General features: G+C 34.9%; 4 protein-coding genes across 7 annotated transcripts; all 4 read left to right on the forward strand.

Moving 5' to 3' along the window:
* Window positions 1-10,173, forward strand: LOC6574536 (protein Malvolio). Of its 4 annotated transcripts, none has more exons than XM_032733700.2 (12): window positions 1-170; window positions 3,377-3,614; window positions 3,828-4,012; window positions 4,081-4,245; window positions 4,313-4,451; window positions 5,402-5,557; window positions 5,621-5,779; window positions 5,838-6,283; window positions 6,351-6,466; window positions 6,537-6,628; window positions 6,827-6,897; window positions 8,509-8,649. In XM_032733700.2, the coding sequence occupies exons 2-12, from the start codon at window positions 3,378-3,380 to the stop codon at window positions 8,579-8,581; spliced, it is 1,839 nt and encodes a 612-aa protein (XP_032589591.1). In that variant the 5' UTR covers window positions 1-170; window position 3,377; the 3' UTR covers window positions 8,582-8,649. The 4 variants fall into 4 exon arrangements, with proteins under 4 accessions (XP_032589591.1, XP_032589593.1, XP_032589590.1 ...); XM_032733702.2 differs by lacking the exon at window positions 8,509-8,649 and adding an exon at window positions 8,161-8,200; XM_032733699.2 differs by lacking the exon at window positions 8,509-8,649 and adding an exon at window positions 7,205-7,612.
* Window positions 10,174-10,831: 658 nt separating this feature from the next.
* Window positions 10,832-11,921, forward strand: LOC6574537 (circadian clock-controlled protein daywake). The gene is made up of 3 exons (XM_002000544.4): window positions 10,832-11,030; window positions 11,108-11,594; window positions 11,648-11,921. The coding sequence occupies exons 1-3, from the start codon at window positions 10,964-10,966 to the stop codon at window positions 11,862-11,864; spliced, it is 771 nt and encodes a 256-aa protein (XP_002000580.1). The 5' UTR covers window positions 10,832-10,963; the 3' UTR covers window positions 11,865-11,921.
* A 228-nt stretch (window positions 11,922-12,149) lies between these two features.
* LOC6574538 (protein takeout) lies at window positions 12,150-13,272 on the forward strand. The gene is made up of 3 exons (XM_002000545.4): window positions 12,150-12,333; window positions 12,389-12,872; window positions 13,062-13,272. The coding sequence occupies exons 1-3, from the start codon at window positions 12,237-12,239 to the stop codon at window positions 13,270-13,272; spliced, it is 792 nt and encodes a 263-aa protein (XP_002000581.2). The 5' UTR covers window positions 12,150-12,236.
* Window positions 13,273-13,618: 346 nt separating this feature from the next.
* Window positions 13,619-14,596, forward strand: LOC6574539 (circadian clock-controlled protein daywake). Its single transcript, XM_002000546.4, has 3 exons — window positions 13,619-13,705; window positions 13,774-14,257; window positions 14,320-14,596. Exons 1-3 carry the CDS (start codon window positions 13,636-13,638, stop codon window positions 14,525-14,527), a joined length of 762 nt encoding a protein of 253 aa, XP_002000582.2. The 5' UTR covers window positions 13,619-13,635; the 3' UTR covers window positions 14,528-14,596.
* Window positions 14,597-14,623: the final 27 nt, after the last annotated feature.

A 14,623-nucleotide genomic window follows, 5' to 3' on the forward strand; every position in this document is an offset into this window, starting at 1 on the left:
CTCGACGTCAAACGACGACGACGGAGCTCACGACGGTTAATGCACACGGCTGCTCGCTTGGACTACATAAATCGATGTATCGATATATTTATTGATAGCACATATCGCTGATTGAGTCGAATTTCTTCAACGTGTGAACAGCTGATATTTTTTGTGTAAATAGCCTAACCGTAAGTGCGAATGAAAAATAAAGTAGTGGGTGCGTGAAGGAAGAATCAACAATGACAATATTGCTCAACATAAATTAAAAGAAAACAAAGAAAAAATACATATATATGAAATATAATTAAAGCAAACAAAAAGTCGAGTTGTTTATGTTGCGCGTACGATTGATTGAATATAACTCTCGCAAAATTAACAATTGTTGAGTGGCAGACGCTACTCAAGTTTTGACGCTGGCAAATCGTTCCACAAGCTGAGCCGAACAACAAACGGTCAACGTCACCGAACTTGTAATTGGTTCCAACACACAAAGAGAATTACGTACAATCGGCTATGTATTGCTGAGAATTAAACTACTAGTTTGTTCGCTTTGCGGCTCTGTGTTAAATTAGCAACTGCATTTATTTACTAATACAAATAATCTAAAACGACGCAGTGTAGTTGTTAATAGTATAATCTTTTCTGCCGCCTACAAATCGTCAAGCTGTCGCAAGTATGTGTTGCTAAAGTAAATTGTTTCTTAATAATTTTTTTTTTTTTTTTTTTTTTTTTTTGCATACCATGTTAGAGGTTATTTAAGAATATCCCATTTGCTACTTGCTACTTGTTCACATCTTATGACTTTTGCAAGTGTTTTTTTATTTTTTTTAATTTGGTTACTTACACATGTTGGTTTAATGTGCCTCTGTGTGAGTGCAACGGTGATGACAACTGTTCAAAGAGCACTTTTAAAAAACACGCATACACCGGCTAACTAGAGTTAAAAAGAAAGAGATGTTACAGCGCGAGAAGATAGTGGAAGTTCAATTAGGAGAGAGTTCCAGCTTAAATTCCCTTACAAAAGTTAGTTATTTTCACTCACAAAGTGTAGCCATTTCATGTAAAGAAAGTAAGTCTACAAGCTGTCTTCAGGGATTGCATCTCGTAGAGGGTATTTAAGGTGCGTTAACTGATATCGTATTTAGCATGTGCTGTGGCTGCGTAGCAGTTACCAGGCCTTCGCCTGTTTGGGGCTGTTTAATAATTTATTATGTTGATAAGCATTGCTCTAATCTGAAATATCATACCTGAACAATAGGACAAATTCCCAAGTGTATAAAATGAACGCAATCATTACGGTATGCGAATGAATATGTGAATTTAAAAATGATTTAATTCAGCTTTTTAGCTACTATTGTTGTCTGGTGCAGGAAATTGTCAATCAATAATTAAATATGACTAGAATAAAAAAAAAAATATTATTAAAAAAATTTCATTAATAATTGTTAACTAATAATTCTCTAACTCTTTTTTTTTTTTAATTAAATGTTATTTATTTAATATAAATACGATGTTTAAATAGGATGACATGCTTTATATATACATTTCAATATTTATACACATATGTAAACACATATAAGTAAACATTTTAGTTTAAAACACAAAGAAATGGTAACCAAAATATATATTTGAAATGTACAAAAATAGAAAGTATGGTATTATATTTATTATTGTATTATATTTAAATATGTCTCAAATTGTTGAAAGCTTGTTAGTTGATTTACAAGTGACTATTATGCATAGGTTCAAGTTTGTTGATACACTTATCGGTATTTATGAACCCAAGTTGATTTGATAACTGGCAATCGTATCTGCTTCGCCAACTGTATAAACAATATTGTATAGAGACAGACAAAACATATGTGTTCCACTGAACTTAACGGATGAAATTGTGACAATTCACCATAAAATGAAAATCCTTTACTCAATTGAGTGAGCAGCCGAGGTCTTAAATTGGCGCCAAACATAATTAGACAATTCAACGATTCGATGAAGCGATGTGGAAGGCAGCAGCAGCCGTAACAGCGGCGCAACGTTTTGTCAAGGTGAACCAGACAACACCTCGTGTTTCCAACTACCTCTATACTTGCCCGCGGCACCTACATATTGATATACATTTATAAATACACAAATGTTCAAGATGTGCTGAGCTCGGCCATAAAATGTCTGTGTGCTTGCTTTGAAGCCGCAAAATCAGCGATAAAACTTATGCATCAACTTTTTAAATTGAAAAAAAAAAAAAAAAAGAAAACGATGTATTAAGTGTATGTAACATATTTGTTTTTTTTAGCAGGTTATTAACCTGTGCAACCTGTGCTACAGGTAACCATAGTCGTGTTGGTATGTTTTACTTTTGTTATTGTTGATATAAAGATTTTTCGAATTATCGGAGAAAACAGCAGGAATAAGGGCCAAAAATACCCTAAGAAAGAGTTTCGCAAATTTCTTTTATCTGTTTATTGTCTTATTCATATACAATTTCGTTATTAATTATAACAATAAAAACAATTCTCGAATTTATTTACTGATTGTGCTTAAGTGTTTACTCAAAATTCTTATCAATCAACATTTAAAAACTTCAATAATCTAATTGAGGCGGAACAGACGCAAAATATTTTTAGTTTCCTTATGCGTTCTTACAATGAAGCTTTGCTGCTGTGGAAGATCATTCCATACACATACTGCTATGCAATATAGATGAACATGTTGATATACTTCATTTAATATCAGAATTTTAATAAAGGTGATGACCAAATGCTGATTTAGTAATTATTATGTAGTCTTATCTATATCAGCTAATCCAACGTCTGATTCAAATAGTATATCTTAGCAATAAATAGAAATATATTTAAAGTAAGTTTTTTAGTGTTCGGAGATAGCATAGAGGGTATTTCCTAGTCGACGCTGTTCAGCAGCTCCGACTTCTTTATTACTTGGTCATTACTTTTTCCGTCATCTCATTCTATTTGTGTCTCATATGTTTCAAATGCAGATAATAACAAAATTATGGCATTCGTTAATTTTCTATTTGTTTGTTATTCAGATTTTGATAATATAAATGGCGAAGTACAGAGGGAAATTGCACAATAAAATTAGTATGTGCGAATTATATGAAAGCAATGTTAATTTCAGGCAACTTTTTTATTTGCTTATGTTAGCAAATAAATTGTATATAAATATTATTTATTTGAGTATTCAAATTGCAGAGCTGTCTGCGAAGCGTCACGTGCTGAAATGTAAACAAATACAGAAAACTATAATTTATCTGGACGCATTTTGTAATTTTCTGCTTGATCAGGGCCACTAATTGAACTTGTCACGCACAAGTGTTAAGTAAATAAAATACAGTAAATAATCAATTTAAATATTTTATGTTTTCTCAATACTGTTGCAGCATGTCTTCAAACGAGGGCTATCACAATAAAATAGAGCCAGGCGGTGGGTCCGCTGGTGATGAACAGTCCTCAAGCTCGGGTGCGCGTGGCAGCCATGGAAGTGCTGCAAGTGCCGCAGCGGCAACCAGTACGCAACTGCATCAGCAGATACTGAATGAGAATACATATCTGAAGGCCTCGAAGCAGGCCTACTTCAGCGATGAGAAGGTGCTCATACCCGACGATGACCGCACAAATGTGAGTAAAAAAGAAAGAACATATTTACACTGTATTCAAAAATAATAATATTATGTAACTGATAAATATCGAATGTCTGCATATCGATTTTGTAAGAGAGAAAGTTCAATTTTATAGTATGTAATTTTTATGGGGTACAGGGTATGTTCTAGTCGAACTATATTTGATATGTTGAACTATGTTGATATTAATATGTCTTATTTTCACACACAGATCGGTTTCAGTTTTCGCAAGCTGTGGGCCTTCACTGGCCCCGGTTTTCTCATGTCCATTGCGTATCTAGATCCGGGCAATATTGAATCTGATTTGCAATCGGGCGCCGCAGCCAAATATAAAATACTCTGGGTGCTATTATGGGCCACAGTTTTGGGTCTGCTCATGCAACGCTTGGCCGCAAGGTAAGAGTGTATTACAATTCGAACTATATGTGGAGTATATACAATAATTATTTCATTAACGTTACTAGGCTGGGCGTTGTCACTGGTCTGCATTTGGCGGAGATGTGCTACAGACAATACAAGCGTTTACCACGTTGGATACTCTGGATAATGATAGAGATTGCCATTATTGGCTCGGACATGCAAGAGGTCATAGGCACAGCCATTGCCATATATTTGCTGTCCAATAAAGTGTACGTTTGTTTATCTAGACTTTATCAAATGTCGAATGATATATCGATTTTGTAATTCCCATTGTAGTGTACCTTTATGGGGAGGCGTACTTATCACCATTGTCGACACATTTACGTTCCTATTTCTGGATAAGTACGGTTTGCGTAAACTGGAGTTCCTATTTGGTTTCTTGATCACTGTTATGGCCATCACATTTGGTTATGAGGTAAGTTATACTCCTACAAAAATACAAAATACATAAATACCCAACTAAACTTTCTAAAATAATTCAATCTGAAAAAGTTCCCCCAGTGCAGTAGATCCCAAATGAGTTATCTGTCAGGCATGCAAATAAGTACGAAATGTATGTGGACAAAACGCTCGAGTCGTAAAAAACAAACGCAGTTTATTTTACCCATTTTCTACAATAGTATTTTAATGTTTTTTTTATTTTTATTTATATATTTTTTTTTCTGTCTATTTCTATGTCGCAAATTGCAACAGTCAATTGTCAGGCACGTCTGTCAGGGGCGTACTTTACGTTCATATCTTTCAATTACGGCCGTTGAGGTCTTCCATTCTCTTTTCAATTCTTGTTTTAGCATATTTGCCATTTCGTTCCGCTACTTGACAATGTGTGAACATATCTTTGTATCTCTGTTTAGAGACTATCTCTGTTTGTATTGAATGCAGTGTTCCATTCTATGTCTCGTCATTTAATGACTACTTGTAAATATTTGCTTATAGCTGTGTGTAAAAATGACGGAAATGGACCAGAACTAAGTTGGGGATATACCCGGGGCTTATCTGAAAGTCATTTGCAAAAAGCATTTATCAGGGGATTTCCATTTGTGTACAGAGATTTGCATTTATTTAATTTGACTCTTCTTGGCATTTTTGTTATATATTAATTTGATGATTAATTACGTTGCTTTTCAATTCTTTACATTTTTACATATTTAATTCTCAACCTCGTTAGCTGAAATTTGATTTTTCAGCACTGACAGCTCATTATTTTAACCGATTCAGTTTTGTTCTAGTAATATGTTCTGGTAATATCTTCTCAGGTTCAGGCTCTCCGTTCTCTTTTCTTATTGAACTTTTAACACTCTCCTGTTAAGGGATTTGTATTTGTTTATTATTGATTGCAAAATATATTTTTGTTTATACTTGTAGTACATTGTGTCTGCACCCAATCAGGGTGCGGTGATGGAGGGAATGTTCGTGCCATGGTGCTCCGATTGCAACTCGGATGTGTTGCTACAGGCAGTGGGCGTGGTTGGTGCCGTTATAATGCCGCACAATCTCTATCTGCACTCTGCGTTGGTCAAGGTAAAGTTGGGTTAAAAGCCAAATGAATCCCCAAGTAATATCACAACTACAATTTCATTACAGTCACGCGAAATTGATCGACGCCAACCAAAGAAAGTGAGCGAAGCGAATTTCTATTTCTTCATTGAGGCCTCCATAGCGCTGTTCGTGTCTTTTATCATTAATCTCTTTGTTGTCGCCGTCTTTGCGCACGGCATGTACGGAAAGACCAATCGGGACGTGGTAAGTGACTTATTGCACACTCATATCTAAGCTGTTACTAACTCTCATCTCTTTTTAGCTGGACGTGTGCACCAACAAATCGATGTATGAGGATGCCAAGCTATCGTTCACGGACAATCACAATCTCACGGACATCATCAATGCCGATTTGTACAAGGGCGGTCTGTTTCTGGGCTGCACATTTGGGGCCGCCGCAATGTATATTTGGGGCGTGGGCATTTTGGCTGCCGGCCAGAGCTCCACCATGACAGGCACATATGCCGGCCAGTTCTCCATGGAGGGCTTCCTCAATCTGCAGTGGCCCCGCTGGTGTCGCGTGCTGGTCACGCGCTGCATTGCCATCATACCCACTTTCTGCCTGGCCATGTTCAGCAAAATGGAAGATCTGACCAATATGAATGATATACTTAATGCGGTGATGTCGCTTCAATTGCCATTTGCAGCGATTCCCACCATCGCGTTTACATCGTGCGCAGCCATCATGGGAGAATTTGTGAATGGAATGTAAGTAATGAAATGAGAATTATTAACTAGCAATCGAAATAATGAAAACTGATTTTCTGCTCTGCAGCGGCAACAAAATCGTTGCCATTTTATTAACCATTGTGGTTATTGGAGTCAACCTGTACTTTGTTGTGGTGCAAGTGGAAGCGCTTCAAATTGAGGGCGGCATGCTGGCACTAGTCTGTGAGTAGCCCAAGTCTTAACTATTCAGAATTTACTTGAGTAGCTAATGCTTCTCTTTCATCTTTTGCAGGCATATTTGCTGTACTATACATAATTTTTTGTATATATCTTGTGATACATATGGCCGCGTGCATGGGCAACAAGTGGCTGATGAACAGTCGGGTAAGTTGCTGAAAAAGTCAGAAGTTCCTTATCAATAGTCGTGACAAAAAGCATTAACTGTTTAGCCAGTCAGTCATAAATTGTAGCTATCAAGTTGAATTTTATCAATTTACGTGACTGTCGGTAGCCACCTAATAGAGCTTTAGATGTCATATGCTGATGACAGCTTCATCTAACCTGATGTTTTTCCCTTTACAGTGGGTGCAGCGTTGGGTGTTACCAAGCCAGAATAGTTTTTCGATAAAGAATGCCAACTCTACGTATGCCAGGTATGTTTACACATAATATCTCATTCATTGCTCAAATACATACGCCTACACATTCACTGCCTACGTCTCCATATGGGTAAATAATCTACAAATTTAACTCTGGTCTGTACTATCCTAATATCAATTGGTATTTTCTATTTTCCCAGCACTCTAAAAGCTCTCTACTGATATCTTTTAATAATTCTTTAGTTCCATTCTGTTTTCTTTCTGTTTCTTCTGTTTCTCACTCTTCGTAATACTTGTAACTATTGATTGATACTTAACCGAAAACATATGCCTATGCTCTTATTCTTTTAATTATTCACAGTGATGTTGCCTTAGTTGTAGGCGATAAAACTAACACTACTGACAAACCTCTCGATACAGTTTCGGAAAAAATAGCTCAATAATGCATTATGCATTTAATTGGCTGTGGTTCAGTAAATAACTTTAGGATGTCCTCCACTTTTATGATATTAATACTAACATCACACGCTTTACAGCACTAACAATTCACTAACAAGAATTTACAATGCACTGTTCAGATGTTTATTACTAGCCAATCGTTTCATATCTTAAATTAAATTATTTATAAGTTCTGGTAAGTCATAAGTTGTTTATATTGTGCCCACACAACGTTCGCACAATCGGTATTATCAGGGCTAATAATATAAGCTAGCGCGCTTAGTTTAAACAAATAAAGTATGCATTTAATGGCAAATTATGGGATAAAGTATTTCTCGCCTTTTGATTTATGGTATATTGTAGACATAAGCTATTTTTTAAGTTGCAAATCGCAGACTGGAATGAAAAGAAGAGCAGCAAAACCTGGACTTACCGAAGATATGTAGATTTTAAATTCATAATTGACAATTTGGTATAACTATCATCCCTTGCATATATCGAAAGGGCGTGGCTAACTTAACACAATAAAGCTTCAATCATCGAAAAACGTGCTGCTAATATTATTTACCTGTTATTTATGTATCATAAAATTCTCTTTTATTATATATGTGTGCGTGACTACCACCATTTGTTCTGTGTGTCTTATACTAAATACAAATACACACACATGCACATGCCCTACTACTCTTATACTGCTCGCCACTCTACTATTATTATCTGTGTGACGTTGACTACCACTGTAAAAAATGTACGAAAATAAAAATAAACTATTGGATTGACTGATCTATAAATTACGGCTAATTGAAAACTGTGCGAACAAATTTTGTTGTAAATCGGCAAACGATTTTCTTGGCATTGGTACAAAATTGTTCTCAAAAGTTTGCGATTGGCAAGCACGCAATAATAACATGCCAAAAACTGCTAAATGTGCAAATAAAGAAAAAGAAGATTGTTTGGGACCACATATAAATAAATTTGTTTGGGACCATATATAAATTAATAAGAATTTCGACATTTTGACGCATATTAAAAAAAGAAATACGAAAAACATTTATTTTTTAAAATCGAAAATTCAATGCGGTTTTCAATTGTTTATTTAAATCTGGAAATTCGCTGCTGTACGTGCCGGCATATCTGCTAATCCATTTATACTAATGGCGGCAACATCGAACCAACAAAAACCACCGAACACAACTCAACCACATGTGGACGGCATTCTCTATGCAGCGAGCTGACTCTGAACGATAATGGAATCTCCATAAACTATTTCAATAATTTGCAGAGAAATGTCGCCTCTTAATTGTCTATGGCTATTTAAGTGTTAATTTTGTATAATAAAGAGAAACTCTTGTTTGTGTCGTTTGCCTATATCAAAGTGATGTTAATTATAATAAGAATAATTATTGATAGTTCTGTAGACGTAATTATTTATAATAAATGAAATAACATAGCTTTGTTTTATAAATAGCTTTATTTGTAAATAGCTATGAAATAATAAAAATGATCGTAAAACCTTTCGACCCTGGCTCACTCCCACAATAAAGAAAATATGTCACATCAGTTATATCTGCTGGGATATATGCATGGTTCTTTCTTAGTTGTATTTTTATTTGAAAACCTCAAGTCTTCTAACTGTTAGTAATTGTGTCTCTATGTTTCGTATGTAGTTCCCTTTTTTTATGTGATGTTGTATTCCTAAACTCTTACTAACAAATTATTGTAGATAGTAACAGTAAAATGTTGTTTGTGTAGATAGCATATGGCTCTGTTTGAATGTGGAACTATGTAGTTTCTAATTGATTTTGCTGTTCTTTAAGAGATTCGAATCGTATCAGTGTCAGCACATGCTGTGCCTCTTCTCCCATAGGTCTCAGGGCAGCTCATCATATAGACATATACACACACTTACACACAAACACCTACAGTTATGTAGTCATTCATCCAATTTCATAATATCTTCCATTTGCAGAATTTCCACCAATGCAGACACAGATGCAGATATCATGGACGGTGAGGATGCGTAGCCATTACTGTTCTGCACTGATTCCGATGGCAGCGAGGAGGTTTGTTTTAGCAGCAATAACAATGAGCTGAATTGCCACAGCAGTAATGTGGATAATGCCAGTAATGGTCATGTAATCATCAGCTAGCATTCGGTTCAGGTCTGCCCCGATAATAACAATAAACCATCCCGTCGCAAACAGCGCAGCCTATCCACAGACCCTATCCCAGCACCTAGTTCATCATATCAGAAATTGGGTCGCGCTTTTCGCGCTGTTCGCTTGAAAGCCGAAATCTTGGGAATCAGTGTAATACGATTGCATAGAATAATTTTTTCAACATGATGTACACAGTATACCAAAAAATCCAAGACAGATTTTCTTAGCAACACCATACCATGTGCATACATAAACACATAACTGTAAAATGCATCGATAAAAGATAAACGTGTGGCATTCAAAGTAGACTTAAGTTCCCTGTACGGTAATCGATAATAATTATTATAAACACACACACATACACACACACATATACATTAGTATATATATTTTAAACTATATTTATATATTACTTATAAGGCTGTGAACTGAGAAACCGTAAACAATTTTAAATAATATATATGTTAATATTAACGGGCCCTCTTCAAAAATATTTCCTAAATTCTTTTAAAAATTATTTCATGTTGTGTGCTTTTATTGAACAACTATTTGTAATTTATGATATATTTATATTTATTAATTCACAATTATATATATGTCATCATTGGGAGAGCACAACTTAAAAATTTGTCTATACCGTTTTAAGGCATGTTTCACCTTTGCCATCAAATTGTTTTCTATTGTTGGGTAAATCACATAAAATAAAGATAATGATGAGATAATATATCCATAAGGCTGCATGCATCTGTTTCGTATATTGTGGGATATATATATCTATTTATTTCGTTTTCGACTCATTTCTTTGTCTTGTCTTCAAGTCTTAATGAGTAAGATGTAATCGTCATTTAATTGGATGATATGCAAACGGAAGCTAAATGATATATCTTTTTAGCTATGAATCACTTGATAATTTAGTATTAATTACGGTGTAGGCGACGGACAGAATAATAAATGTTTGCTTAACATTTTATTATTTATAGTTGACTATAGAGGCGTTGCTTACTATACGACAGGAAAGGCGTAAATCGATTTATGACACTCATAAATGAGAAACTCATATTAATATGTATATGTATGTAAAAAGTATATTAAATATTATTTTATTTTAACCCAGAAAATGCTGAAAATATGTAGATGCTCCATTTGAAGACAAGCTCTTAAATACATAAATAATATCAATAGTCAGGGTGATTCCATTATTAATGGGAATAATAGTGGTCTTAGATAAGCACAAATTAAGTGTTATTGTATATTACATTCTCCTAGTATTTCGATCAGCTGTATAATCTAACTAGAAGCTGTTCGGTAGCAAAGCTCACCGACCTGATCTAGACAGAATATAAAGTGACTCTAGTAGTAGGTACTAGAGCCGGTTCAATTTCTATCATATGGTGAGTTACTCAGAACAGGTTATGTTAACCGATATACATACTTCTATTAGACTAAAAATAAAAAAATAACTTACTGGGATTTACTTGAGTGCCGACTGCCCGGAACGATGCAAGTATTTGCATTGGTCTAAAATGCGGAAACTTTTGATAGTATTGATCGGACTGCAGCTGACTCTTAGTTCGGAGTGCTCAATATTACGTGCGTAAAAAAAAAAAATAAAATCGTTACCTTTTTGACTGAGGTGTAGATTGGTGATCTCTACTTTTAATTCTCAGCTCAGCATATCAAGAAGTGCCGCTTTGGGAATACCACTTGTATTCGGGATATTGCAAATGCGCTGATACGTAATTTTCCAAAGGGAATACCTTCGGTGGGTTTGAAGCCATTGGATGTGGTCCATGTGAAGGATACGGTGCTCATTGATGATCGGCAAGAGGGTGTACTTTGGTATTTTTTTCAGCTGCTCAATCAGATCAATTACGGCTTCGAGAATACAACTATAATTGATATTAAGGGCTTCGACGAAGATCCCACATCATCGAAAATAATAATCAAAGGACAAATACCCAGACTAATATATAAAGGCATATATAAAGCCATGGGCCGATTGCTTTGGATGGTGCGAATCAATTCAACTGGCGAATCTGAATCGGAATTCCTAAATTTTCGTTTCGATTTCACATTGAAAGTGCAAACGGAATATCGTAATGGTAAGCGATATCTGAAGATCTATCAACTGGTGCCCAATGTCTATGTGGATCGGTAAGTAAATTCTATGTATATTTAGAAAAAATTATGCATTGTCCCACTTGCAGGTGGATACAATGGCTGGAGAACTTTTTTCCCGAAAATACAGACTTGACCATTGCCATGAATAGAATTTTCAATGCGAATTGGGTGGAGTTTTGGAATGAACTGGAAAAGCCAATATTGGAAGTATTTACGAGTGTATTTTTGAGCATGATCGAAGATATATTTTATAATGTTTCCTACGATGATATGTTTCTATCGAATAATGAAAATGTGAATTGAAACTTTACATCGTTGATTACTCAGCTATACCAAATATAAACGATAAATAGATTTAAAGTAGCAGTATATTACCATACATACACATAAACTCGTACAGGTTAAGCTATCGCATTTAGTATTAAATGACAATTCGAAACCCAACATCGCATACTCTCCACTAATTTTATGGAAACTAGAATTGATGTACGGAACTTAGTTTAATTCCTTTATTTTATTCATTTCTTACAAATAACCGGTTTATAAAACTATGATAATTGCGTTTTGATTTGCTGAGCTTATAAATGTTCTGCTGAAAAGGTATTCGTTTTCATTGAATACTTAAACGCTGAGGCAAATACAAGAGGATTATTCTCTGAAAAACATTGGACTTGTATGTATATATACATGATATATATTTCAAGTATGCGTAAAACATTTCTTATTGTGATCGGGCTCCATCTGTTTATCGCAATAAAGTGTCAAACATTACGTGGGTAGAAAAAATACAATTGTGTTGCTATAAAAACAAATCTCTTTTTGCGTAGCAAGCAATATAAAGAAATGCCGTTTTGGCGATTCGAAATGTATTGTTGGATCAATGAATGCTGTGATACGACAATATTCACACGGATTGTCTGCAATCGGTATGAAGCCCATCAACGTTGTGAACATTGAAGATTCGAATGTCTGGAATAATGCCCAAATAGGTAGTGTTTGGCTCCAATTCAAGCAATTAAACCAGACGATTTATGGCTTTGAGAATACGACAGTAAAGCGTATCAAAGGTTTCGGGAAGGATCCAACAGCCACCATAATGGAAATACACGGACAGATACCAAGTCTTATTCACAAGGGTAACTATGTGGCCAATGGACGGGTTTGGATGGTTGCCCTAAATGCGACAGGAAGCTCAACATCGGATTTTCAGAATCTACGTTTCATATTGAAGCTGAAAGTCATACCGGAATATCGGAATAATAAGCGCTATTTGAAAATATATGAACTGGTGCCAGTTGTCAATATAAGTCGGTGAGTTCTCAAAAATTATACATATACAAGGGTGGTCTGAAGATAGGAAAATATCTGGAAATTGGAATTTGTTTAATGTATACAAGAATAGAATATATTCTTGTTAGTTGCAAAGTTTTCAAACTACCCCTTGTAGATATTATATGTATATATAGACAACACACTATATGATCAAAATCAATTTGACAGCTGGATTGTGTGGTTGGATAATTTATTTCCCGAGAACATGGATCTAACAATTGCAGTCAATGAGTTGCTTAACGCGAACTGGTTGGAGTTCTGGAATGAACTGGAACCAGCTATTCAGAATATTTTCAGCGGTGGATTTACGAGTATGATTGCAGATATATTTGAGAAAATATCCTACGACGACATGTTCCTCAAGGATAATGAGACTTAATCTGCAATTAATCTAAGCTCAGATTTATATTAGCTGTGGAAGCCTTAATTAATGTAACAGGAAATATATATTTTTTTTTTTTTTTTTTTTAATTATATACATTCATTTAACTGACAATCCGGTTTTCCAGATAGTTGTCTATAAGTTTAACTCTAGCTAAAGTCATGACTTTATTTACAGCCGAGCATTAGCTGACGCAGGTGCTAAGTGAAATCGTGTCGTGATTGTAAGCAAATGTAATAGGCAAAAAAAAAAAAAAAAAAAAAAAATAATAATTAAAAATAAATAATAAATAAAAATAATAATATATAGGTACATTTTTAAATAGTATTCATAACAACTCCAAACGTACTGGAATTGGGAATGCATACATTTTCCTTATTGCTCGTCATATTGTTAATGCTATATAAAACTTCATTGGGAATAGAGCTGCGTGAGTAATCAAGTTTTTGCAGCAATTGTTGAGTTCAATTAGTTAAACATTGGTATATGTATATGCAGCCGATGATATCAAGAAATGCCACTTTGGGGACTCCCAATGCCTTATCCATACTATGAACGAATTGATTAGACGTTATCCAAATGGTATACCGGGAATTGGCTTGGCTCCGTTGAATGTAACCCAGCTGGACGATATCTCGATTGTGAACAGGCCCTATGGCGCTTCAGTTTGGCTATCATTTTACTTACAAAATTTAACCAACCAGGGATTCAACAACGCAACCATAACCCAAGTCAAGGGCTTTAATAAGGATCCGAGTAGTAGCAGCATGATAATTAGAGCTTATATACCAAGGCTCATTCATAAAGGCACTTATAATATGCAGTCTCGTATTTTGTTATTTAGAGCAAATGCAACGGGAAGTTTTCGTTCAGAATTTCTCAACTTTCGCTTGGAAATCCTGTTAAAGGCTATACAGGAATATCGCAATAACAAGCGATACTTGCGTATCTATGAACTGAAGCCCAAAGTCGACCTGCAGCGGTAAGAAAATAGAATAATAAAATATCTCACAATATATATAAAAAGCTCTTCCTGTTTTATAGATGGATAATTTCGCTTGATTCATTATATACTGAAAATACGGATATGACAATTGTGATGAACAATGTTATCAATGAAAATTGGCTAGAGTTTTGGCAAGAGCTTGAGCCAAGTATGCTGAAAACCTTTGAACTATGCCTTACGTTAATACTGAAAAGGGTCTTTGATAATGTCGCCTACGACGATCTGTTTCTACCAGACGAATATTAATTGCATGTATTTACATATATATATACACTGTTCTTAATGAGAAAGAGAGTATATTGGTTTGTTGCTTTATTTACTTGTATTATTTGAATTTTCTTT

Source organism: Drosophila mojavensis, unplaced genomic scaffold, assembly GCF_018153725.1.
Source record: "Drosophila mojavensis isolate 15081-1352.22 unplaced genomic scaffold, ASM1815372v1 contig_231, whole genome shotgun sequence".
In the NCBI taxonomy this organism is placed as follows: Eukaryota; Metazoa; Arthropoda; class Insecta; order Diptera; family Drosophilidae; genus Drosophila; species Drosophila mojavensis.

Excerpts from the sequence above, each read along its gene's own strand:
- LOC6574536 (XM_032733699.2), top strand. The coding sequence starts at position 3,378 with ATGTCTTCAAACGAGGGCTATCACAATAAAATAGAGCCAGGCGGTGGG. Across the intron at positions 6,284-6,350 it reads GGAGAATTTGTGAATGGAAT|CGGCAACAAAATCGTTGCCA; the intron begins GTAAGTAATGAA and ends TCTGCTCTGCAG. Across the intron at positions 6,629-6,826 it reads AGTGGCTGATGAACAGTCGG|TGGGTGCAGCGTTGGGTGTT; the intron begins GTAAGTTGCTGA and ends TTCCCTTTACAG.
- LOC6574537 (XM_002000544.4), top strand. The coding sequence starts at position 10,964 with ATGCGGAAACTTTTGATAGTATTGATCGGACTGCAGCTGACTCTTAGT. Across the intron at positions 11,031-11,107 it reads TTCGGAGTGCTCAATATTAC|CTCAGCATATCAAGAAGTGC; the intron begins GTGCGTAAAAAA and ends TTTAATTCTCAG. Across the intron at positions 11,595-11,647 it reads CCCAATGTCTATGTGGATCG|GTGGATACAATGGCTGGAGA; the intron begins GTAAGTAAATTC and ends TCCCACTTGCAG.
- LOC6574538 (XM_002000545.4), top strand. The coding sequence starts at position 12,237 with ATGTATATATACATGATATATATTTCAAGTATGCGTAAAACATTTCTT. Across the intron at positions 12,334-12,388 it reads AATAAAGTGTCAAACATTAC|CAAGCAATATAAAGAAATGC; the intron begins GTGGGTAGAAAA and ends CTTTTTGCGTAG. Across the intron at positions 12,873-13,061 it reads CCAGTTGTCAATATAAGTCG|CTGGATTGTGTGGTTGGATA; the intron begins GTGAGTTCTCAA and ends TCAATTTGACAG.
- LOC6574539 (XM_002000546.4), top strand. The coding sequence starts at position 13,636 with ATGCATACATTTTCCTTATTGCTCGTCATATTGTTAATGCTATATAAA. Across the intron at positions 13,706-13,773 it reads TTCATTGGGAATAGAGCTGC|CCGATGATATCAAGAAATGC; the intron begins GTGAGTAATCAA and ends ATGTATATGCAG. Across the intron at positions 14,258-14,319 it reads CCCAAAGTCGACCTGCAGCG|ATGGATAATTTCGCTTGATT; the intron begins GTAAGAAAATAG and ends CCTGTTTTATAG.